At 47.9% G+C, this 25,480-nt stretch overlaps 2 protein-coding genes across 2 annotated transcripts in view; both read right to left on the bottom strand.

Moving 5' to 3' along the window:
* The window catches only part of tmc2b (transmembrane channel-like 2b), a gene marked incomplete at its 3' end in the record, with an annotated part of 13,985 nt that extends 2,037 nt beyond the window's left edge, over window positions 1-11,948 (bottom strand). Inside the window, exons 1-17 of the mRNA XM_084468375.1 lie at window positions 11,676-11,948; window positions 11,451-11,492; window positions 10,655-11,057; window positions 10,077-10,220; window positions 8,188-8,278; window positions 7,978-8,059; window positions 7,687-7,793; window positions 7,069-7,167; window positions 6,761-6,903; window positions 5,777-5,924; window positions 5,082-5,276; window positions 4,141-4,320; window positions 3,755-3,913; window positions 3,168-3,296; window positions 2,420-2,487; window positions 1,495-1,734; window positions 1-4 (exon numbers count right to left, since the gene is read on the bottom strand). The exon at window positions 1-4 is cut by the window's left edge and continues 122 nt beyond it. Coding sequence (XP_084324501.1) covers window positions 1-4; window positions 1,495-1,734; window positions 2,420-2,487; window positions 3,168-3,296; window positions 3,755-3,913; window positions 4,141-4,320; window positions 5,082-5,276; window positions 5,777-5,924; window positions 6,761-6,903; window positions 7,069-7,167; window positions 7,687-7,793; window positions 7,978-8,059; window positions 8,188-8,278; window positions 10,077-10,220; window positions 10,655-11,057; window positions 11,451-11,492; window positions 11,676-11,721 — 2,280 coding nt within the window. The 5' untranslated portion in view covers window positions 11,722-11,948. The remainder of the gene's footprint in view (window positions 5-1,494; window positions 1,735-2,419; window positions 2,488-3,167; window positions 3,297-3,754; window positions 3,914-4,140; window positions 4,321-5,081; window positions 5,277-5,776; window positions 5,925-6,760; window positions 6,904-7,068; window positions 7,168-7,686; window positions 7,794-7,977; window positions 8,060-8,187; window positions 8,279-10,076; window positions 10,221-10,654; window positions 11,058-11,450; window positions 11,493-11,675) is intronic.
* Window positions 11,949-15,742: 3,794 nt separating this feature from the next.
* tmc1 (transmembrane channel-like 1) lies at window positions 15,743-23,940 on the bottom strand (the record flags this gene model as incomplete). The annotated part of the gene is made up of 20 exons (XM_084468877.1): window positions 23,805-23,940; window positions 22,896-22,919; window positions 21,887-22,340; window positions 21,562-21,777; window positions 21,301-21,391; window positions 21,094-21,175; window positions 20,695-20,801; window positions 20,466-20,564; window positions 20,164-20,306; window positions 19,932-20,076; window positions 19,387-19,581; window positions 19,084-19,263; window positions 18,843-18,995; window positions 17,943-18,071; window positions 17,764-17,831; window positions 17,337-17,576; window positions 16,756-16,881; window positions 16,581-16,659; window positions 16,222-16,354; window positions 15,743-16,005 (listed from the first exon to the last, which is right to left on the bottom strand). The coding sequence occupies exons 1-20, from the start codon at window positions 23,839-23,841 to the stop codon at window positions 15,743-15,745; spliced, it is 2,964 nt and encodes a 987-aa protein (XP_084325003.1). The 5' UTR covers window positions 23,842-23,940.
* Window positions 23,941-25,480: the final 1,540 nt, after the last annotated feature.

Below are 25,480 nucleotides of genomic sequence, written 5' to 3'. Positions count from 1 at the left end.
GCCGCTGGGGGAGGAGTCACAGGAGTCAGTAGGAGGCGGGAGTGGCGGTGTCCGGGGGGGCGGGGGGGCGGGGGGGGGGGCGATGTGTGAGGAGTGATTGAGGGGTTCGGATCACAGTGCCTTGCTCATCACTAGAAAACACACGACATCTTAAAACATCCCAAACCTCCTCGTATATTGATTTACGACTCATCTTAACCCATGGTATGATGTGAGCCCAACCCATGCTACTGATGGAAAATACATTGATGTTCACGGTTCATTGGTTTTAATGTTACAGATTAAAAAAAGCCTATTTTACTGTATTTTTCTTGAAAAACCGAATGACCTACTTTTGGAGAGCCCACTGTTGTGTGGTCTGACGGCGGCTCTCGACCTTCCCTGACCTCTCCAAACAGACATCGAATGACAGCCGGCTGTGATCAGATGTGCCTTCACCATCCAGAACCACGTGTCCTGATCAGCGCTCTATCTCACTGAAGCCTGACAGGCACACGGCGACGCAGGACAGCGCTCAGAGAGCCTCGGCACGCTGCCACGTGGGCAGCATCCCGTCTCCTCTCTCTCTCTCTCTCTCTCTCTCTCTCTCTCCGTCCCGCCCTCACGCTGCCGACCGGGCGTCCGTCCACATGGACGAGCAGCGACTTTAGCCGCGCTAACCCCCATTAGCTCTTATTAGGTCGCACCGGGCACCTCTGGTGGCCATTATCTGTGCTCTGTTCCCGTCAGGGCCGGGCTGACTCCGGGATTCGTTTACCAGATAAGCCAGCGGGTAACCAGAGCCCGGGTGGTGTCAGGGTTTGGTGGATGTCGGCCGGCCTTTGGATCGTTTTGTTTTGAGTGTGGTCGCGTACGTTTTTATTCTGTAGGTTTAACTGTTGGGTGGCTTTGGTGGCACAGAAGATGTGACCCAAACTCAACCCTGCCTGCTTGTTTCCGTCTGTTTCTCTTCCCTAGTCCACTCATACTCTCATACTCTCTCACTCGTACCAATGACTACTGATTATAACACCTTATAACCTTTGTTCCTGATGCCTGTGTCTACTGTACACTCTGACCACCAGATCTTTAGCGATGCACATACATTTATGTTTGCTTCTCCAGCTAAAGGTGCTGTATGTAAGATTCAAGAGCTATTATTTGAGTGTGATTTGAGAGAGAAATGACAGCGATTAGCTCTTAGTGAGCCACTAGTCGTGTGTGTTCCAGGTTGACTGCGCAAGCTTCAGATGGCTCCCGGCTCAATTCTGACCAATCAGAGCATCTCTTCCCTGATTGGTTAAGGAAATTCATCTTGCCTGTCAATCACAGGTGCTTAAATGTAACACTTTTGATTGGTGGTGAAATGTAGGGAGGGAGAGACGGAGCAGTGAGGCAGAGGACATTGTTCCACAATTGACTCCCCTCTTGCTCTCTCTCAAATCCTACAGAAGCTTCAACCCCAACCCACCCACCACCACCACCTCTACCTACACCCCCCCCCCCCCAGCCTACCTGAAGGGCCCGCAGTCGAAGGAAGGCGAGAGGGTCATGATGGTGTAGACCACGGGCAGCAGGCTGAGGAACAGCACCAGCAGCAGCAGCGCCATGTAGAAGTTGTTGGAGCGCGAGGCCTTGAAGACCCTCTCGTGGGGCACGTTGCAGCTCATCACCGCCCAGCACTGGTAGTACATGGAGGAGAGGAGACGCAGCACGTTGAGCCCCACCAGGCCCGGAGCGTAGAACGCCCCCATCCTGGGGAGGAGGAGGGGGAGGAGGAGGAGGAGGAGGAGGAGGAGGGGGAGGAGGAGGGGGAGGAGGGGGAGGGGGAGGAGGGGGGGAGGGGGAGGAGGAGGAGGGGGAGGGGGAGGGGGAGGAGGGGGGAAGGGGGAGGAGGAGGAGGAGGAGGGGGGAAGGGGGAGGAGGAGGAGGGGGGGGAGGAGGAGGAGGGGGAGGGGGAGGGGGAGGAGGAGGAGGAGGAGGAGGAGGGGGGAAGGGGGGAGGAGGAGGGGGGGGGAGGAGGGGGAGGAGGAGGAGGAGGAGGAGGAGGGGGAGGGGGAGGAGGAGGAGGAGGAGGAGGAGGAGGAGGGAGGGGAGGAGGAGGAGGAGGGAGGGGAGGAGGAAGAGGAGTATAGTCAGTGTCTGACAACGCTAAGCCTCAAGGACAACAGTTTTGAAGAAATACTAACAATGAAAACGAATGACTACTTTGTCAGTTACAAAGATATTAGAAATATTAGAAATATTAAATATGAACAATATTACACACATGAGAACATATCTTCCAGAACTGTTGAAAAGTTGAAAGTGTAATAAATTCAGTGAAATGTTAAAGCTCAACCATGTTTGGTATAAAGGCATACATTTAAATGTTTGGCCTAAAGGTTTAACAGGTGATAGAAATGTGAATGTGGATGTTACGGGGAAAGGCAGCAGGTACCATATCATGCCTTGGTTAAAGATGAGCCCGAGCACATTGCCGCTGATGTCAAACTCTCCATATGAAGGCTGTAATCTCACCCACACACACACACACACCCACACACACACACACACACACACACACACACACACACACACACACATGTCAACCTGATAACCTGAAAAGTAGGGCACTCTCACTTCACATCTCCTCCTCTTCCTCTGCTCTCCTTACTCGCTCCCTCGCTCCCTTCCTCTATGCCTCCCTCCCCCCCCTCTATCTCTCCCTCCCTCCCTCCTTCCCTCCATCTCTCCCCCCCCTCCTCTCCCTGCTGTGCTGGACCTCAGACTCTGTCAGTAATTAAGTGTTTGTTAGCGTGTCTGGTTCCTGCTGACGGACGGCCTGTGCTGCTGGAGGTCACTGTGTCGGGGAGAGTCGTCTCACTTCCACTGTAGAGGCGGTGTTCTCACAGTGAGAAAGAACCACTCCACTACCGCTCTGAAAACATGGTGATGTCACCTGGTTTTAAATGAACGTTTTCACAACTAAGCAGAAGAACCAACTATTGAAAATACTGTTGTAGGATATAAAACAAACATTTACATTTACATTGAGGGCATTTAGCAGACTCTTTTATCCAAGTAGAGAGTATAATATATAGTATACATGATATTCTATATTGTATATTACGTTATGTTTGATACATGTGGATAAGACATAGTGATTGACAACGTGTAGTGGTGTATGGTCTGCCAGCGGTACTCACAAAGCCCGCCTCCAGGTCCCAGCACCAGCAGTAGTTGAGGAAGCGGACCAGGACGGCCCGCAGGAAGTCCCCGATGAGGATGGTGAGGTAGGTCACCTGGATGTCTGAGACGGTCAGCTTCACAAACTCCTGTGGGGAGCCGCCACGCCCACACACACGGAGACACGGTCAATGGACTGCGTTCACACAGCGCCTCTCTAACCACTGGCCACTCAAAGCACCTTACAACATCGCCAACCAATTCACCCATTCATACACACATTCACACACACACATTCACACACCGACTAGCAAACAGCCATGCAGGGCGACAGCCAGCTCCGTCGGGAGCAGTTAGGGTGAGGCGTGTCTCGCTCAACGGCCTAGGAGGAGCCGGGGATCGAACTAGCAACCTCTCCGGTCACCAGCCAACCCGCTCTGCCTCCTGAGCCACAGACTCCCTTCTCTAGCCGTTTACTCCACTGAGGAATATCGGAGCTTCTCAAGGAAAGAAAACGCATCCAGACTCAAGTCATTCGATCCAGGGGCTCTCTCTCCACAGACACTCGGGCAGCGTTCTCTGAGTGTTTGCGTGTTGGAGTACTGACTATCCCCACTGCCGTCTCCCAGCAGGGGCCTCTGATGGCGTCGGCAGGCTGGATCTCGGGCGGGGGCACGTCGGTGGTGTTGTAGTAGGAGCTGTAGTTGGCGTAGTACTCGTTGTACGCCGTGACGGTGGCGTTCTTAATGGACTTTTCGTTTTCCAGCTGCGGAATAGAAAACGAGTGTGAGGCTGTAAAATGCATAACGCATGTCATTTGAAGGTAGGGTTTAAAAATCGGTTTGGCTCGCACACAGACACACACACACACACACACACACACACACACACACACAGACAAACACACACACACACACACACACACACACACACACACACAAACACACACACACACACACGCCCAAACACACGCATCCACACACGGAGTCCTACCTTGGCGTTGACCTCATCGAACAGGGCGAAGAGGAAGGTGTAGAGGTTCCCCAGGAAGAGGGCGAAGATGCGTCCGAGCTGCCACTTGAGGGCGATGCGGGGATGGTACTCCTCCAGCTCAGCGATGGTCTCGAACAGCGGGGGGCAGACCAGGCCCAGGAGGGACATGACGAACTCCACCTGGGGGGGGGAGGCGGTGGCCGTAGCCGTGGGTCAGCTCTCACAGGCTCAACGGGTTAGCCACGACTTCTTGTTTCTAACCAATAGGAATCAATTCAATTAATTTCATTCATTCATTCATTTTATTTGTATCGCCCTTAATCACAGGCACAGTCTCAAAGGGCCTAACAGGCCTTATATTAATGACACCGACATCTACATGAATCATATGCAGTGTTGTGCATGAACTAGTTCAAAATAAGTTCATTGAACAAGTTCATTTTTCTATGAACTTTGAACTGAACATAACATATTTTTAACTGAAGAACTTGAACTAGTTCAGATTTTGTGACATTCTGAATTGATGCTTAGGTCCAGATGACGTGTTTATTAAATAGAGTTACTGCCTTAGTTGTGATGAATGAAACAGGTGTACAAATAATATCCACAACAATCTGAGATTGTAGTGATGGGCAGCAGGTAATGGAGAGGATTCATTTAAAAGATAAGCACAGAATACTCACTCCAACAGTTTTTCTTCAGTTTCTAAAAAAACTGTTAATGAACTGAACATGAACTAGTTCAGAACTGAACTGGTGAACTATGAACGTGAATTGATTCATTTTCTTTTGTATGAACTGAACTCTGAACTAGTGCAGTGTGGACTTGCACACCGCTGGTCATGCGGCAACGTTCCAGATGTGATCACGGATCCCGGTGATGTGTGACGCCGGGAGGGGCCGCCTCCCCGTGGTCTCAGCCCGGGCGGAGCGGCTCCTCACCTCGTTCTTCTCAAACCAGGAGAGGTCGTCCTGGTCGATCTCGGCGAACTCCTGGGAGCGCTTCACCACGAAGTAGATGAGGTAGCCGCTGCCCCCCAGGGTGCACAGGATGAAGAAGTTGGCGAGCACCCGGAGGAACCGGCGCAGGTGGATGTTCTCGTCCTTCTGGTTCTCCTGCTCGTCCACGATGGACTCCTACAGAGCGGAGGGGCGGAGTCACATGACCAGGACTCCTACAGAGCGGGGGGGACGGAGTCACATGACCAGGACTCCTACAGAGCGGGGGGGACGGAGTCACATGACCAGGACTCCTACAGAGTCACATGACCAGGACTCCTACAGAGCGGGGGGGACGGAGTCACATGACCAGGACTCCTACAGAGTCACATGACCAGGACTCCTACAGAGCGGGGGGGACGGAGTCACATGACCAGGACTCCTACAGAGTCACATGACCAGGACTCCTACAGAGTCACATGACCAGGACTCCTTAGTGTCCGACTTGAGGCTCTCTAAGCTAGAACACACACACACACAAACACACACACACACACACACAAACACACACACCTCTCTCTCTCTCTCTCTCTCTCTCTCTCTCTCTCTCTCTCTCTCTCTCTCTCTCTCTCTCTCTCTCTCTCTCTCTCTCTCTCTCTCTCTCTCTCTCTCTCTCTCTCTCTCTCTCTCTCTCTAACCTTGAAGCTGGTGGTGATGGAGGCAAACTTGTTGTCGGCGGTCTCAGGGTTCCCTATCAGGTAGTCCCAGCTGGTGAACATCTTCCAGCTGAAGTTGAAGTCCCCCTCGTCCGTCCCGTCTCCTCCCTCGTTGGCGTTCCGGGCCATCCTGTAGTGACCAGGTTAACACTCTAAACCAATGTTCTCTACGTCTGTACACATGGGTGTGTGTCAGGGTATAGTGACCAGGTTAACACTCTAAACCAATGTTCTCTACGTCTGTACACATGGGTGTCAGGGTATAGTGACCAGGTTAACACTCTAAACCAATGTTCTCTACGTCTGTACACATGGGTGTGTGTCAGGGTATAGTGACCAGGTTAACACTCTAAACCAATGTTCTCTACGTCTGTACACATGGGTGTCAGGGTATAGTGACCAGGTTAACACTCTAAACCAATGTTCTCTACGTCTGTACACATGGGTGTGTGTCAGGGTATAGTGACCAGGTTAACACTCTGAACCAATGTTGTCTACGTCTGTACACATGTTTTTATGGGTGTGTGCAGGTGACCAGGTTAGACAACCAAAATAATATAAAATAGTCAATAATAATACATATGTATGTGGGTTGGTTGTTTGTGTGTGTGTGTGTGTGTGTGTGCGTGCGTGCGTGCGTGCATGCGTGCGTGTGTGCGTGTGTGTGTGTGTGTGACTGTGTGTGTGTGTGTGTGTGTGTGTGAGTGTGTGTCTGTGTATGCGTGCATGTGTGTGCGTGTGCATGTGTGCGTATGTGCGTTTGTGCGTGCGTGCATACGTGCCTGTGTGTGTGTGTGTGCGTGTCCGTGCATGTGTGTGTGTGCGTGCTTGCTTGCATGTGCGTGTGTGTGTGTGCACGTGCGTGCATGCATGTGCGTGCGTATGTATGTGTGCGTGTGTGTGCGTGCATGCATGCGTGTGCGTGCGTATATATGTGTGTGTGTGTGTGTGTGTGTGCGCGCGCACGTTCTGATGACGACCATGAGGCTGTAGCCGAAGATGCCGACGCCCACCAGCAGGTAGGACAGCGGCAGCCGGAACTGCAGCACGCCGATGGTCCGCTCGTCGTTATAGTAACCGTAGAACAGGACCGAGTACTTCATGAACCCCTGTGGACGACAAACACAACCGGGCTCACGCCCACATCAGGAACCGCTCAACCTTTCAGGAACCAAGCGGGGGGGAACCGTCCGTTCAATCTCAGTCATGAACGCAGTCATCCACCGATAGAGCAGAGCAGAGTAGAGTAAAAAAGGAAAGGTTCAGTTCCTGACCCCGAAGTCAAGTAGGACGGACAGGTCCATGGCCGTCTCCTGAAGCGGTCTGGGGACGGTCTTCCTGGGAATGGTGCCGTAGGGAAGGCCCATCAGAACCTGGGGATAAATTAAAGGGTGAGTGAATGGAGGCGTGCTGCTGTTACACAGCCAGGCTGTTGAAGGTCCCAGGACGTGCCACCAGGTGTGAGTGTGATCAGCTACGTTACAGGCCGTTTTGAAAATCTGTCTGTTATGACATCACAGGTGTGCGTCACCGTGTCCACCCAGATGTGTGACGGATAGATGAGCGACGTTTGCTACGGTCCACTGGGTAGGCTGGTGGACTGATCTATCCGGCACACGTCTGGGTGGACACGCCCACCTGTGATGTCATAACAGACTGATTTTCTAAACGTCACGGGACCTTCAATGGGACGACCGCTCTAAAAGTCATTCAGTCACACCTGGTCAGAACATCAGACTACTTGGGGCTTTTTTTACTTACAGAAAAACACAGTAGTACATTTAAATCCTTAAATCCTTTGCCATTCGATAGACAGTCAGTAAAACGTGTAAATTAAACCCTCACATACCCCTTCACTAACACCACCCAGAGCATGAATATACTCTCCTCACCTCAGGCATAACCACCAGCCCAAACATGAGGCCGAAGAGGACCAGGTTGAGGCCATACATCCACCTCAGGAAGATGAAGTAGGAGGCCACCGAGGAGCCGAAGTGACCTGCGTAGACCCGGGTCCGGATCAGAGGCCCCCCACCACAACATGTTAAATACATGTCCATAACAGGGACCAGTGCATCAGCATCATGTTGACACGCGCTGGTACAGTTCAAGTTAGAGTTTTGAGCTTCAAATGTATTAACACCAGCATTCGTCCCACATATTATGTCATTATGTTTCCGCACTTTCCACCTCCTTGATCTTCCTCTCCCAGGGGATACAAGCTGTTTTGAAGTTCTCAAAGTCACGCTTGAATTTGATCAGTTTCTGCGGGGCGTAGAAGAAAAAAAGTCAACGTCTTAAGCTCTCGTCTTGTGGTCGCCGACGTGATCATCACAGACCCAGGGTGTTGGCGGATGAGTCTCATCACAATCCAAACAAACAGTACTTCTTACCTTGGCCATCATCACTTTGTATGCGTAGAGCTTTCTGCCTTTTCCTTTACCCAGTGCGCCTTCAAACTTCTCCACAAACGCCTGGGCCTCCCTACAGACAACCACAGGAGGGAAGACACATCGTTCCACCATGACACAATTTCTCTTGTTTGTCCCACACAAAACAACAACACAATTCCACCATTCCGATCGACATCTTGTATGGATACCAATAGGTTTAATTTCACTGTTGGATGTATTAAGAACTTGGATGTCATGCAGAGTGATAAATCACAAGGGGCCGACGACACCTCGTGTCAAGTAAGATTGATGATGAAGGGGAAAGAGCAGAAGATGGATTTGCTGTGTCCGGAGACACTTGGTTACAGCAGCATGCGTTGAAGAGAGTTAACCTCATCAAAAAGTCATGACCTTGCGCCTCTCTTGTTCGCCATCTAGAGAACGATGTTGTCTACAAGAAAAGCTACACCGACGTCTACACACACAAACAGGAACACGCAACAGCACACGCAGACACACTTAAGAGACGGAAGTGACGTTTGGTTTACGAACTAGAGCCGTTATTTAACATTGAGTGAGGATGTTGAGGTCTATTTGAGCTGGGTAGATCCACATAGAACTAGTCTAGTTTCTGAATGGTGCATTTTGAGAGATATTGAAAATGGAAATTTGGACATTGGACATGCGTTGTAATAGTGCTGGCTGAATTTTGAAAGTTGAATTGAATTAAAAATGTCTAAATGGGTCATCTTATAAATACAGGTGAATATACATGATTTTAATTTGTAAATTCCATTAAAAAAAAATTACTTCTGATGCTGAGCAGCTGTATTTGTTTAATTGATTATGTTAATATTATAGTTAAAACCAAACCCAAGATGCCATCCTCCTAGTTATGGAATAATAGCTGAAATCAATAGAAAACAAATTAATCTGGATTTGTGTTTATGTACTTTTCATTATCAATACTGCAGCCTAGTTTTAGTTTAGTTTTAGTTCCATCAGCATCATTGGTTTGCAAGTGGATGCACTTCAGAGTGAAGTTGATTCTGGTTAACCATACATGTAGGATTGTATAACAGGCTGTACCGGAGGATGGAGGATAGCATGTCTATGCTAATAGCAAACAAAGCTAACATCAACGAAGCAACGCAGCAAAGCAGCAAAGCAGCCATGTTTTAATCAAACATCAACAACATCACATGTATGTGACATAAGTGATGGGAAGTAAGCTATAGGAGCAGCAGTGTTGTGCAAGTTCACACTTCACATGAACTAGTTCAGAGTTCAGAGTCAGTTCATACAAAAGAAAATGAATAAATTCACGTTCATAGTTCACCAATTCAGTTTTGAACTAGTTCACGTTCAGTTCATTAAGTTTTTTTAGAAAGCAAAGAAAAACTGTTGGAGTGAGTATTCTGTGCTTATCTTTTAAAATGAATCCTCTCCATTACCTGCTGCCCATTACTACAATCTCAGATTGTTGTGGATATTATTTGTACACCTGGTTCATTAATCACAACTAAGGCAGTAACTCTATTTAATAAACATGTCATCTGGACCTAAGCATCAATTCAGAATGTCACAAAATCTGAACTAGTTCAAGTTCAAGTTCTTTAGTTAAAAATATGTTACGTTCAGTTCAAAGTTTATAGAAAAATGAACTTGTTCAATGAACTAGTTATTTTGAACTAGTTCATGCACAACACTGAGGAGCAGGAATATAATACAGCCATTAAGCAAGCAACTAGTAGACAGAAGGGTTAATGCACGACAACTAGCAAGTAGATAAAAAATGGAAACTCAAAGTTAGGAAAATGGAACAACACGCAGAAGAGCCGGTAATGCGGAACGATTTTAGTTTTTGTTTGGGGTATTGTTTTGGTTACTTGAGTTGTTGGAGTCTCCTCTTCATGCGCCAGGGTTTGTTCCTCAAGGTGGTGATGAGCTTCTTCTTCTCCTCTACCTCCTCCTTCAGGATCTCCATCTCGCCCTCCGACAGGGAGTCAGAGTCGGACCCTGACCCCGACGAGCTGTCAAACGGACAGGGGCCTTCAGTCTGTCTCCTCAACCTCTCACATGCCTCTCCTTCCAAACAAGATAACTTTGGCTGTTTACTGTTAGTGAAATACAAACACAACTCTTTGGTATTTACAACTCAACCATCCCTGCTATGGGCGGAGATGATGATAGCGATGAGAATCAGGATATTGTTTTAATTATTGATCTGCTGTGTGCCACTGTGTTCCTATTGAAAAGTTATTGTTTTGAAGACAGTGTTATAAAAATGGTCCCCGTAATAAAATATCTAGAATCCTAAAAAAAAGTTGAATCCTAGGTGGCTGGAGGTTTGTATGGACAGCAGCCTCAGTCTGCATTGGCTGAACTGCGCATGTGAAAGTGCTTATGAAGTAGGAGGTAGGAGAGGTGTAGGAGACAGAGAGCGAGCTCTCACAGAATACTGCACCTGCTGAACTTTCCACTGTTCTTTCTCTTGTTTTTCTCACTCCCTTTGTCCTTGCCGCCTTTCTTCACCTTGTTCTGCTCCTCCTTCTCCTTCTTGCTCGGCGCTTTGCCTCGTTTTTTATTCTTCCCTTGTTCCTCCGCGCTCTCCTCCTCCTCCTCCTCCTCACTCTCCTCCTTCACAGCCTTTTTCTTCCTGTTGTTAGCCTTGATGGGTTTTTTTCTCCTGCCCTTTTTCTCCTCCTCCTCCTCCTCCTCACTGTCCTGCGCCTTGGCCTTCCCCCGTCGTCCTTTCCTCCTCGGGGCCTCCTCCTCCTCCTCCTCGTCTTCGTCATCGCTCACTTGGCGTTTGGTTCTGCGTGGAGAAGGTTTGGCTCGTCTGTTCCTGGCTCTTCTCCTGGCCTCCTCTGGTTCAGGGGCAGAAGAACCACACATCAGCGCCTGAAGAACGCTGCTCAGACGTTAGGCTGAGGAGGGTGGTGAGTCAGTCAGTGGAGTCAGGGTCATCGCATGACGAAGAGGAGCAACATAGACATGAATCCATACGACTTTCACTTTTGACTCTTGTATAAATGATCATGTTTCTTATTGTTGACATTAAATGTAATTTTGGTCAAGGTGTAATTCAACCTTATTTTTTTGGTGTACTTTAAACTGCATGGAAAAGAAAAATGGGAAATATTAAGAAAATATCATAATAGGAAAGATAAGACAATTAGTAATTAAGGATCCAAATGAAAATGACTTTACAGATAGGATCACTGCCCTATATCATCACACCGGTACGGATACACACTCACCCTCACTCCCGCTGTCCTGCTGGGCGTCGATCTCAATCCCCACTGGAACAACGAGGACAACAATAAATGACACAGAACTCCACATAATCCCATCTAATCCATGAATTATGAGCGACATCAATACACTCCAAGGAGAACACATCTTAAATCATTTACTAGGAATAGAGACGATTTAAAAGACAAGATCTAGAAAAAAGAAAAGCCTTTATCTCAGCTTTATCTCACCATCCTCCGTCCTGATCGAGACGTCCTTCTTCCTCTTGGGCGGCATTAGCGTGCTGAACCTGAGTTCGGTCCGTGAGGCTCTGGGTTTGTCCCTGGTTTGTCCACCATGCAGTGGTCTCCCTTCGACAGGAGAGCAACGGGCAGCAGTGGGAACGTCCACAGATAGTGTATTGTGATACACCGTGGCACTCCCAAACAGAATGACTGACTGACACGCATCAACGCACACACACACACACACACACAGACAGACACACACACACACACACACACACACACCACACACACACCACACACACACACACACCACACAACAGGTGCTTCTCTGTTAGGGCTGGTTACAGGCTGGGCTCCTTGACAACCACCCCAGCAGCCGTCCAAGAACAGAATGTCAACAACACCAGAACAATTTAGATACAATTTAGTGTGATCGGTTCAACCAGCAAGCATAATCATTTACCAGAGATACTACTTCATAGTAATTTAGTGTTGATGTTCAGTTCACTGACGTCTGAGAGCAAATGAAAAAGTAAAACACATTTTCTGTGTAATATAATTAGGTGTATCAGCAGACACTTCAATTTAAATAATTAGAGCCGTTTGTGAATACATTCACCGCTATAACCCAGACGGTTAAGTGTACAACTAATAATCTAACTGAACGCATTGAAACACAGGATTACCCCCGTTCACAGTCAATGATCCTAAGGGTTAGAGAACACGACGAGGCTCCAGAGGGGGCTCGGGGACGAGCAGAAGGCTGAGTGGAAACATGTACCATGCAGTGTACGCCAGCGGCCTGTTGCCGTTTCTGTGGTTACTTCATTGGGGGGGGGGGGGCTATGGTCAAATGTCAGATGTGACCAGATCAATAATTAATGGAAATAGGAGACAGGGGCTGCAGCTCCAACAAAGAGCGTCACACAACACACTTGTCGGTAGCTGCTGCCTGAAAGTGCAGGGGCCACACGCTACCCCCCCCCCCCCCCCCCCCCACCCCCCTCTCCCTCCTCCACCCCCTCCATGAACCACCCCCCTCCTCGCTGAGCTCCCCTATTCCTCCAGAACCTTCCATCCCTGACACTCTCTCCTCTTATCTTTCATGGACTGCCAGACCTTCCAGAAGCCGTTCAGACTGGAGAACACGTCAGGCTCTCAGCTCTGTGCAGTGTTTTCTACTAGCGCCTGCTCTCTCCTGTATCAAATCATTTATTAAATTCAAACTCAAACTCCAAAACACTTCATAATCAGCCGCCCCTGCTGGACGCCCCCCCCCCCCCCCCCCCTCCATGGAATGAAATCAGTTTGTGTGAAGCGGTGACGTCTCGCTGCCCTCTTACTGGTCGCTCCTGGTGCTGAATAAGAGAGGCTGGTCTGCGGCACACAGTGCTGGTATCGGGGTAATGGAGACGCCGCCGCTGGGCAGTATTGTTCCTCTGAACCGGGAGCAGCCAGAGAGAGATGGTATCAGGGGGTCCAGTCCCCCAGGTGAGGGAGAGCAGAGCGCTGGAGGATTACAAAAGCTCCACATTATAGAAGAGAAGAATAAATAAGAAATATATTACATTAATTCTTCAGTTCTCTCACAATATAGTTGTGCTCATGAATAGATCCTGAGCATTAATTGAAATTGCTCCAATACCATTTCTGGAGTGGGTGAACTCTCGTTGAGCAGAATGGTTAAAAGATTAGGATTGACTTAATTATGAGTTCATGAATTCAATATATTGAGACCCATTTTGACAACAAGTGAACAGTGAAATATGAATGATCACAATTGCATTACATTACCAAATAGATGGCATTATATGGTAAAAGGCAGACCAGTTAATCCCAGACAGAGATCCTTATCGGGTAACGTAAGCCGGTGATGAAATAGCTGCAGGAGGTGATTGACACATTGGCTGAGGAACATAGAGGATCAAAATGATTTGTTAGGACACAGGATCCGTCATCAGAGAACAGTATGCTGAGTGACCAGCACTCCCGGGGCCAGGGAGAATTAGTTTCCACTGTCGGATCTCTACTCTGATAACAAATATTCATAAAGTAGCTACAACGGGGTTGTTTGGGCTGTGATTTGTGCACAGAGTGTGTAGACAACCAGTTAGGAAGCTTTCCAAATAACTTCAGCTGTTTGGGCTAAGAGTGACAATTCACGGAAATTATAGATGTTAGTTGACTTGAAAATTATGTGATATTAAATAAATCAGCAGAAGAACAACCAAGAGCAATAGAAGTAGTAGTAGTACTAGCCATTTCATATACTTACAACTACTACTTCTAATAAAACAACTGATCTTGTTATCAGTCTTGTGGAACCTGGACGAGAAAGGAAAATAGTTTTTAATTTGTAAAGAGTTGGAAAGTCTCCAACTTTCAAGTCCATTTGTATTCTAGGTTGGTTGACTGGTCATTTTAGATCATCAATTATTTTTTAGGTCAATAAAGGTCGCATATTAGTTAAACAGCATAACATTTATGCCATGGTTACATTTATTTATGAAAATTGCAAAGATAAATCTTTTTGTAGTTTTTGTAAGGAATAGGTCTGATTATGTCCCAGATCTGTTCCATGTTTTCCAGGTGCCCCTGGAGTTCCTCCTCCTGCCCCTCCTTCCTCCTCGTTACCTTCCTCCTCATTACCTTCCTCCTTGTTACCTCGTTACCCCCCCCCCCCGGCCCACAGAATGCTCACAGTACAATTATACAGACAACCCCGATCCCACCCACCAAGGGTACACATAATACATACTCATACGTACACACACATTATCAAAGAAAGAGAAAACAAAAGAAAGAAAAAATAATAATAATAAAAAATAATAATAATAAAATAAAAAATAATAATTAAAAAGTCTGCCACCTTTTGAGGTAAAACGTATCATTCTGAACGACACCAGTCTAGTTGTCATGTTTGAGGATCAAGAGAAGGACAGATTGTCTGAAATTGTAGAAAAGGACTTCAGGAGTTATGGAATCTACTGGAGGATTTAGAAAAGCGACACCATTTTGAGTTCCCTTCGTTTTTGTGTTACAATAAACATAGTTTTCTTTCCTTGTTTGCGTACTCAGTGTTGCTTCCCTCGACCGAGCTCGTAACAGTAGGACTTTAGAAATCTGTTTAGAAAATTCAAATTGGTATTTGGAAAATATCTACAAACATACAAATACAATCATTAAAATAAATTAAATACATAATAAACATGTTTGACTCATAATGGAGGGGTCCATTTTTTTGTCTCATATTTTTAATTTCAAAATGATTAATGCAATAAAAAAATGCACTACATAAGAATACAAGAAACATTTGAAAGGACAAATAACCTCACAAATGTTCTATTCTAATGTCAGCCATCACAAGTTACCAGCACGACTCCACATAACATATTCTGATCCAAGTGCACACGCACGCACGCACGCACGCACGCACGCACGCACGCACACACACACACGCACACACATCTACACACACACACACACACACACACACACACACACACACACACACACACACGCACACACACCCCCCCCCACACACACACACACCCCCACACACACGCACACACACATCTACACACACACACACACACACACACACACACACACACACACACACACACACACGCACACACACCCCCCCCCACACACACACACACCCCCACACACACACACACCCACACACACACACACACACACACACACACATTTACACACACACACACACACCCCCACACCCCCACACATCTACACACACACACACACACACACACACACATCCACACACACACACACACACACACACACACACACACACATATACACACACACCCCCACACACACGCACACACACACACACACACACACACACATCTACACGCACACACACACACACCCACACACACACACACACACACATCTACACACACACACACACACACACATCTACACACACACACACACACACACACACATCTACACACACACACACACACACACACACACACACACACACACACACACACACACACACACACACCCCCACACACACACACACACACACACCCTCACCACCGTCTCTGCGTGCTCGTGACTCCCTGCAGCCTGGCGGGTTCGCTCTGCCTCGGGGTTCCGGTCGGCGGGTACCCGGCGGCCGGCGGGGTTCCCTGGTTGGCATGGCGACCGCGGGAGGAGGAGGCGGAGGCGGAGGCGGAGGCGACGGCGGGATGACTCCGCCCGATGCTTGGCCCCGTGGTGAGCGGAGCCGGGGCCTCGCCGCCGGCCCGGCCCTGGTCTGAGCTGCAGCTCCCCGCTCGGCTACCTGCCCTGTCTGTCGAGGTGGGGGGGGGGGGGGGGATATGGCGGGTAACATTTGGTCACGTGACGAACAGAACGTTTCACGTGGAGTTACGCTCCCTTACTTCATGGTTTTCTTGCATGAATGATAACGATAATGATAATGATAATAGCTAGATATGCATCAGCACAGCCAAGATCATGGTGGACAGACGGTTCGTTCACACGTTGACAGTGACCCGGTTGTTACCATGGCGGTGTTGGTGTGGAGGCGTGACGCGTTGCTCCGCAGCGCGGGGAGACGGGGCCTTCCTGGCCTCCTCCAGCTCCATGGCAGCCTTCAGCGCCGCGCGCTTGTTCTTCTTCTTATTCTCCTCGTTTTGCTGGTTAATTGAACGACCAATTAGACACTTAGGCCTATGTGAAAGCCGTCACGCATGTTTGTAACATTTAAGACCACTTTTTCCTACGCATTTCCCCATCGCTATCGCCACGTGAGAGAGCGTGGGGCATTACGACGTACTCTGCTGCCATCTGGTGGAGGTCAGTTTAGTTGCAGCCATGGAAAACCATGTCGAATAGTATAATAATATAATTTTAATAAGTTACCATCTGAAGCTTCCTCTTTAGCTCCACGTTAGCTTCTTTGTAGCTTTTGGATGTGGATTGTAAATAATAGATGGCCAATCTGGCAACAAACAAAAAAAAAAAACATTGGACATTGGTCAGGACCATGTGAGAGTGAAAATACAAAGTGCTGAAATCTTCTTGGAGTTGTACTCACACCATGAGGAGCATGAAGGGCAGCACGAGGCCCGGGTTGGAGGCGTAGCTGAACACTTTACCGAACCAGGCGGGGAAGTCCGACTCCAGGGTCTCCTGGATGACGTCGAACATGCGCGCCTTCCCACTGCATCGAGGGATCAGTGCACACCAGTGATCTAGTAACTAGTGATCAGTGGTGTTGTGCACTAGTGATCGACCGACATATCGGCCGATATTTGCGTTTGTTTACGTGTATCGGCCGTTTTTTTTCGCCGATTAAAAAAAAAAAAAATTCACGCCATGATTTACAGACAGTTAAATTAATGTTCCTTTTTTAAATTGAGACTTGTAACATTTGTCACCATCATTGTGTCATTTTTATGATGTCAACTGAGGGAGCAAAAGCAGAATCGGCTCCAAATATCGGCTCAAGAAAATCGGTATCGGCGTATCGGTCATCAGCTAAGGCTGAAAAAAAATCGGTATCGGCGTATCGGTCATCGGGCATCGGGATCGTGTGCACGGATCCCCTGACAGACTGGGACCGGTGCCCACCATCACGTCCACCACCGTCTTGATAAGAACCACGAGAGGTCCCACCTGAAGGGGCCGCAGTCGAAGGAGGGCGGGATGGTGACGATGGTGTAGATGGCGGGCAGCGTGGACAGGAAGAGGATGACCAGCAGCATGGCCATGTAGAAGTTGTTGGAGCCCGAGGCCTTGAAGACGCGCTCCTGGGGCACGTTGCAGCACATGACGGCCCAGCACTGGAGGTACATGGAGACGTGGAGCCGCAGGACGTTGAGGGCCGGCAGGCACGGCGCGTAGAACGCCCCCATCCTGGAGGGCGGGGTTAGGAGGTAGAACGCACAATGAGTGACTTATAATGACCCAATCACATTTTGAAACAAATTGTAAATTTTGATGAATGAAACACACCAGACCACCACCGACTGAAACGGTGTGTAACAGCGTTTCTATCAAATTGTACGATTGGTTTATAAAGTATGATTTCTAAGTGGCCTACCAAATCATTCCTTGATTGAAGATCAATCCCAGAACGTTCCCGCTCACGTCAAACTCGGAGTAGGATGGCTTTTAAAAGGGATTGAAAAAACATGATGAGGAAAATAGTTTGAGGGTTCTTCATGTAATGTTTTGATTTCGGACCTCAATCCTTTTGACGATTCAGAACCGGTGTCTCACAAATCCCGCCTCCAGGTCCCAGCACCAGCAGTAGTTGAGGAAACGAACGAGAACGGCTCTCAGGAAGTCCCCGATCAGCAGAGTGATGTACGTGGTCATCGTGTCCGAGATGATGAGTCTCACAAACTCCTAAAGAGAAGGAGCCACACGTACACTCAGGCCCAGTCCCATTTCTCTCCCCTTAACAAGAACACTTGGCTTTGAGTGCCCTCAGCTGCAAGTCAGCTCCCGAGCTGGCTAGCGTTCAAGGGTTGATTTTAAGGGGAAAAACAGCACCCCCCCTTGCTCCCTTAAGTATTGGGACACCCTACGCCTTCGAGGGAATGCGAGAAATCTAGGGTTAGGGCTGAAATCGGGTTAGGGCTGAAATCGGGTTAGGGCTGAAATCGGGTTAGGGCTGAAATCGGGTTAGGGCTGAAATCGGATTAGGGCTGAAATCGGGTTAGGGCTGAAATCGGGTTAGGGCTGAAATCGGGTTAGGGCTGAAATCGGGTTAGGGCTGAAATCGGGTTAGGGCTGAAATCGGGTTAGGGCTGAAATCGGGTTAGGGCTGAAATCGGGTTAGGGCTGAAATCGGGTTAGGGCTGAAATCGGGTTAGGGCTGAAATCGGGTTAGGGCTGAAATCGGGTTAGGGCTGAAATCGGATTAGGGCTGAAATCGGGTTAGGGCTGAAATCGGGTTAGGGCTGAAATCGGGTTAGGGCTGAAATCGGGTTAGGGCTGAAATCTAGGGGAAGGGGGAGACTTGGGACAGGGCTTTTGTCTTGTCAGAGTATTGCATCTCTTACCACTTGACATATATCCATCAATCAGACATATACACAGTTACTCACATTATAAAACGTGTGAATCCTAAATTGATGACGGCCCCCCCATGTGTACAGCGTGACGGACACTCACCTGACCCACCATGGTCTCCCAGCAGGGGCCTCGGGGGACATCGGCAGGGTGGGGGAACAGGGGGGGGGCGGTGCTGTTGTCTGAGGCGGTGTTATTATGCAGACTAGCCTCCCACATGGTCATGTTGAACTGAACCACCTCCTCCTCTTTTCTCTGAGAGGGCAAACAAACGGTGCCTCATGAGAACCGCCATCTAAAGACACATACACGTTGTTCTAGGTGCTGCCACTCCGTTGCTCACCTTGAGGTTGATCTCGTCCATGAGTGCGATGATGAAGGTGTACAGATTGCCCAGGAATAAGGCAAAGATACGGCCCAGCTGCCACTGCAGTGCGACGCGGGGATGGTAGTTCTCCAGCGCGCTGATGACGTCAAACAGCATGGGGCAGAACATGCCCAGCAGGGACATGACCATGTTCACCTGAAGGGACACACGCACCTCAGACTTACAGGAGCTTGTGTGTCCTGTACGACCCATGAAGGAACGCACCCTTTGGGCTCCAGCTTAGGTTTCTCTCTCGAAGGTAGCGTACATCAGGTGTACCTCATTCCGCTCCCACCAGGTGTGGTTCTCAAACCCATCCAGGGCAAACTTCTGCGAGCGCCGCACGACGAAGTAGATGAGGTAGCCGCTGCCCGCCAGGCAGCACAGGACCAGGAAGTTGGCGAGAACCCGCAGGAAGCGCGTCAGGTGGATGTTGTCGTCCTTCCTGCTCTCTTGCTCCTCCAAGATGGCCTCCTGGAATCAAACAAAATGGTTACAGGTTACAGAATACGTCGTGTATCTAGCTCACATTCTCCATAACGCATACAGAACACCCAAAAGCACCCGTCACTATGTTTACGTTTACATTTATATTTAGTGCATTTAGCAGACACTTTTATCCAAAGCGACTGACAATAAGTGTATTTGTCAGAAGAAGGAGAAACAACAGTATATCTCTGTCAATACAGTAAGGACGTTCATAGAAGTGCCAAGCACTAACAATCACTAGGTAAACCCCTTCCCCGTATACAACGAAGATAGCTAGGATAAGATAATGTCACATCACAAGTAGAGAGCACAGAGACGTTTTGAGGCGCTCTGACCTTGAAGCTGGTGGTGATGGAGGCGAACTTGTTGTCGGCGGTCTCAGGGTTCCCTATCAGGTAGTCCCAGCTGGTGAACATCTTCCAGCTGAAGTTGAAACTGTTTCCATCCCCTCCCCCGGTTTCATTGGCATTGCGTGCCATTCTGTAAACCAAATGCATTTTTCATGGATGCTTAAGCTTGACAGATAGAATATCTGACAATGTGTGCTTGTACAGGTGAAATATTTACTTTCTGATGACCACCATGTAACTGTAGGCCACCGTACCCACACCGACCAGGAAGTAAGAGAGGGGCATGCGGAACTTCAGCCAGCCAATAGCGCGCTGACTATTGTAGTAACCATAGAAGAGCACTGAGTACTGGGCATAACCCTGTAACACGGCATTCGTTTAAGACTTTGTAGTTATTGAATGGTGCTGAACAATCAAAAGATTCATTCATCAAATTAGGCATGAAGATTTGTAATATCTTAAGAGCTGTGCTGGAAGAACGCATGGCCAGTATTAAAGCTGTACAGAAACACTACTGACCCCAAAGTCCCAGAGAACGGCAAAGTCCATGGCACTGGTCTCGTCGGCCCGGGGGACAGTCTTTCTGGGCATGCTGCCGTACGGCCTGCCCATTAAGGCCTGTGGAAGGTGGACAAAAGCAAGACGTCTGAATGTGATTTGCATGTAACCTGTGGACGACAGATAGACGCTGAGCTGCCTGGGACTAAAGCTTGAATACTGTTTGAATATATCAAACGAAAGCACTGACTTCCGGTACCATGACCAGCCCAAAGGTGAGACCGAACAGGATCAGGTTGATGCCGTACATCCACCTCAGAAATATGAAATAGGAGGCCACCGATGAGCCAAAGTGGCCTGGAAAACAGAACGTTTTGTTGGCTTTTTATTGTATATTTAACTTTCCATTGCAGCAATTAAAATACCTTTACAAAGTTAGATTTAGATAAGCAAGAGGCTTCCGGAATATTTATGTAATTTGCATAATTACTTTAATTAAAACACTTTGACAAAGTTAGAGTTGGATGAGAAGCAAGAGGCTTGAAGAATATATATTTCATTTGCATAATTACTGTCAATTAAAATACCTTTATAAAGTTAGAAGGGAAGCAAGAGGCTGGAACAATATTTATGTAGTTTGCATAATTACTTTCAATCTCCTTGATTTTCATCTCCCATGGAATACAAGCAGCTGTGAAGTTTTCAAAGTCCCTTTTAAACTTCATCCATTTCTAAAAGATACAAGACATTCACATACATATTAAAAATAACATGTCGGATTTCAATTAAAACTCTGGTGGCATTTCATAATCTACTAATTGGCCTCCAGTCCAGCCGATCTGATTCACCGTCTGACCTTGTTCATCATGACTTTGTATGCGTAGAATTTCTGGCCTTTTCCTTTGCCCAGCGCTCCCTCATATTTCTCTAAGAACTCCTGGGACTCTCTGCAAGAGGTTATCACTATATTAGTGGACAATACAAGTGGACATGTGGAGCTGAAATCAGCCATGGTTGTGTGCCACTGTGGAATTGATTTAATTGATTGCAGCTAAAATGGGAAACTCAAACTCGAAACACTAGCCAGGATGACATTGTGAACTTGTGATGAGCTGACCTCAATGTGGCGTGTTTCTTCTTCATAGGCCAGGGCTTCCCCCTTAACGCTTGGATCAGCTTCTTCCTGTCGTCCACTGCCTCCTTCAGCTTCTCCAGCTCCTCTGGGGTGAGGGTCTCTGGCCTCACCTCCTTCTCCTTCTTCTCCTCTTCCACCTCCTCCTCCTCTCCCTCCACCTCCTGATCTCCATCTTCTTCACTTGATTCTTGCTCTGAGCTGAGGCAGAGACACAGGGTTGTTTGAAAACAGGGACACATATCTAGTAATAGGCATGGGTAAAATGGATGCTGTGTTGGGCAACTATTTGTTAGCCCGGTTGTGGTACCTGGTTTCAACTTTTTTGCGGTGCTTCTTCTTATTCACTTTCTTCTTCTCTGCTCTTTTACCCGTGTCCTGTTCATTCTCTTCTGCTTTGGCACATCCCTTCCTCGGATGCTGCTTGGCATCTCCCTCCTCTACGTCTGTCTTTGGACTCCCTTTCCTCCTTGTTTTTTCATTCTTCAGATTCTTCTTGCTCTTGGCAGCAAAGTCTTTACTGTTTACTTTGGACTCGTCCAGGCTCTGTGCATGTTCAGCCTTCTCCTCCCTGTCTTTCCTTCTCTTCCTCTGGCTCTCTTTCTCTGTTCTCCCCCTCGAGTCAACAGCTTGTTGTGTGTTTCTAGATCCTCTCCTACCCCGTTCTCTCCCATCCTCTTTCTTTCTCTCTTTTTTACTTTCTATCCGTCTCCTCCTCCTTCTCCCCACGGTGGGTTTTCCATCACGCGTATCATCCCCTTCCCCTGTTTTGAAGACAGACGTGTTATACTAGTAACATAATGATCTTCTCTCTGTAAGCCATGAATGTTAATGTCTCTCTCTCTCTCTCTCTCTCTGTCTCTCAGTCTCTCACTCTCTCTCTCAGTCTCTCTCTCTCTCTCTGATGTCTTTTCGTGTTCCTAATCCAGCAATAATTGGGGACACAGGTCGTGATGGGTGGACAAAGGGAAGTGCATGGACGTGGGATGAGCGTGAGATGAAAAGAGAAGGGATGTGTAGACAGAGCGGGGGGGATCCACAGAGCAGCGGTGGAGCTGTGGGCCACGGAGGTGGACGAGGGAACACGAGGACAATGGCAGCCACCTGCCATCACCTCTGTGGCTGTCAGGTCCTCCCAACACCCCGCCAGCCCTCCTCCCCGCCCACTTACCCCTTTACAATCATGGAGGGTGGATTAGCGGTCTCCCAATAAAGAAAAGGATCACCACCCTATTTATTTATAGATCTACTCATTCAGGTAGGATAAATAAATGGGAAGGGTATGATAATGAATACAATGACATTCCAAGGACACTTACCCGAATCTTCCAGTTCAATACCAACTGTAAGAGAAACCAAAATAATATAATTTATTTATGCATGATGTTAAAACATATTCTAGTGTTATATAATTCTTAGTAAAAGTAATATCCAAGATGTAGTTGTTATTCTGTTTCCTGGGAAAACCTCACCAATGTAGTTTTTAATAACTACCGCTATCGCTTCCTGCATCGCCCCAATGCAGCGTTCACTAAGGGTCTGCCTGCAGACACACCACCACCCCACTACTGGGGTGAGGGGGGGGACGACGACGTGAGGGCAGGTAGGATCTGCATCCTGCAAAGAGAAGGTCTGTGTGTTTTTTGACGTGTCGTTTGGATGTAACCGGAGCGGCCGGCGCTGGTGGCTCATTACTGCCATGTGCATCGGAGGCACAAAGGAGGCCGACAAAGGGCTGATACGAGGTGAGACAAGGCCCAGGGAGGGAGGGGAGGCAGCCAAGGGCCAGAGGGCAGCACCCACAGGGCTGCACCCTTCACCCTGAGCGTGTGGCCCAGGGAACGGAATGCCAACGAGAGGTCGGGTCGCCGTGTTTGTTGTTTTCTGCCGTCTGCTGGTCGATTTAGTCTGGGTTTTTTTGGGGGGGGGCTTTTACACTCTGCTTTTATTTTTTTGTCCTCCCAGATTTAGAGAAGATAACTTTACAGCTTCAGCACATAAATAATACATAAAACATAACAAAAAAAACATACTTCTGAACTATCGTGATGATTTTATTTTTTTCTCCACATTGCAGTGGGTCTTTGCACTGATGATTGAAACGTGAACCACAAAATGGAATTCCTAAAGGACGAGCGTTGATGAATGAGAGAATGTTACTGACATGACAGAATGCTTTATTTAAAAAAAATAACCTGAGCGTGAATTGAGAGTGTGTGTGATCTTACTGTCATTCTCTGAAGTGATGAGGTGGTCATTGGGCATCTTCTTTGTGTTGTGTGATGGTCCCGTCGCCTCCAACTACTGCAGAACCAGGATCCAGCAGGTCTGTGTGCGGGTGGCACTGGACTAAACTATGGCAGTGGTCTCCCTCCTGGTCTCCTGGTCTCCTGGTCTCCCTCCGGCTGCCCTGCCACCTTAAAGCTAGACGGACCAGCCCCACCTGAGACCATCTCAGCATGATGGACTCCAGGAACCAGTCTCTCTTATATACTGTGTGTGTGTGTGTGTGTGTGTGTGTGTGTGTGTGTGTGTGTGTGTGTGTGTGTGCGTGTGTGTCTTTGATAAGGGCTGCTATAAAGGGGGGGGGGGGGGGGGATTGTTCATGGTGTGTTACTGGCATCTGTCTCGTAATACGTTTTTTGTTTTTTTTTAAGCCGACCGTCGACCCGAAACACGCACAATGACGCCATGGAAACCCTAGAGCCATGCGATTTCCCTCGCTATGAATATTTCATAGGAGTTATGAGTGCTTTTATGCAGCTGTGTGTGTCTGAGTCTTATTGGTTTGTGTGTTTGTGTGTGTGTGTGTGTGTGTGTGTGTGTGTGTGTGTGTGTGTGTGTGTGTGTGTGTGTGTGTGTGTGTGTGTGTGTGTGTGGCGTCTCATGAGCCAGATCATTGCTGTCTTTTTCTTCTTGCCTAATGATTTTGGTCTACTCTTACACATATCTATAGCTATAATCATGTTAAAAACAACCTCACAGTAAGCAAGGAAAATATTTCAGCATCTGTTTTTGAGCTGAGATATGGCCTGATTATGCATAATAATGAACAACGCATATTTCAGAGGAGAATAGAACATTAGGGCCGGACAAAACGTACAAGGGATGAGATGTTATTAAGTTGCTTCCATTTAAACTAGATCAGGGCCCAATGGTGTTATTATTGATTGGAACTTTGGAACGAACCAGAAATATTAAATAAAGGAAAACTACTTGTCAAAAGAAAGGCAATTACTGCGACTATTTAGTGTCGTGACAATCTGAAAACCACAAGATCAAAGGTAGCATTATAATGTGTTGAGTCTGTATGTGTGAGTGCTTCATCTATCTACCTCCAAAAGCATCTCCCATTCTTCCTCCACCTCATACTTGACAATGACTGAAAGGGTGAAACAATCCCCCAAAGCGTGGAACGTGACTCAGACGGTGAATCAGTGGGCTTATTTAGTCTCTGGTGCCAGATGGGCGGACGTATGCGTCTGTCCGGGCCACACGGACTCCACAACCCACCCGTATGGGGCGCCACTAGTCAAGAGATGGAAACGAATGTCCATTTCAATGACGCAGCCATTTAGAGAGTGTAGTAAACCAGCCTGCCTCTAGAGAGTGCTGTTGAGCGAGAAACAAGTTAACATGCAGTACAGTACACTACTGTCTGTCTGTCTGTGTGTGTGTGTGTGTGTGTGTGTGTGTGTGTGTGTGTGTGTGTGTGTGTGTGTCTGTGTGTGTGTGTGTGTGTGTGTGTGTGTGTGTGTGTGTGTGTGTGTTTATTTGTGCATAATTATTGTATTGTGTATGTTTTGTTTGCATGCACTTCAAACCATTGTTCAAATGTGACCAGCTTGTTTTGGATGCATGCAGTACGGCGTCTCGGTGGAGGGTGCCAGAGAAAGAGATCAGT

Source organism: Micromesistius poutassou, assembly GCF_964030765.1.
Source record: "Micromesistius poutassou genome assembly, chromosome: 5".
Lineage (NCBI taxonomy): Eukaryota > Metazoa > Chordata > Actinopteri > Gadiformes > Gadidae > Micromesistius > Micromesistius poutassou.
This window is presented reverse-complemented; position numbering and strand designations above follow the sequence as displayed.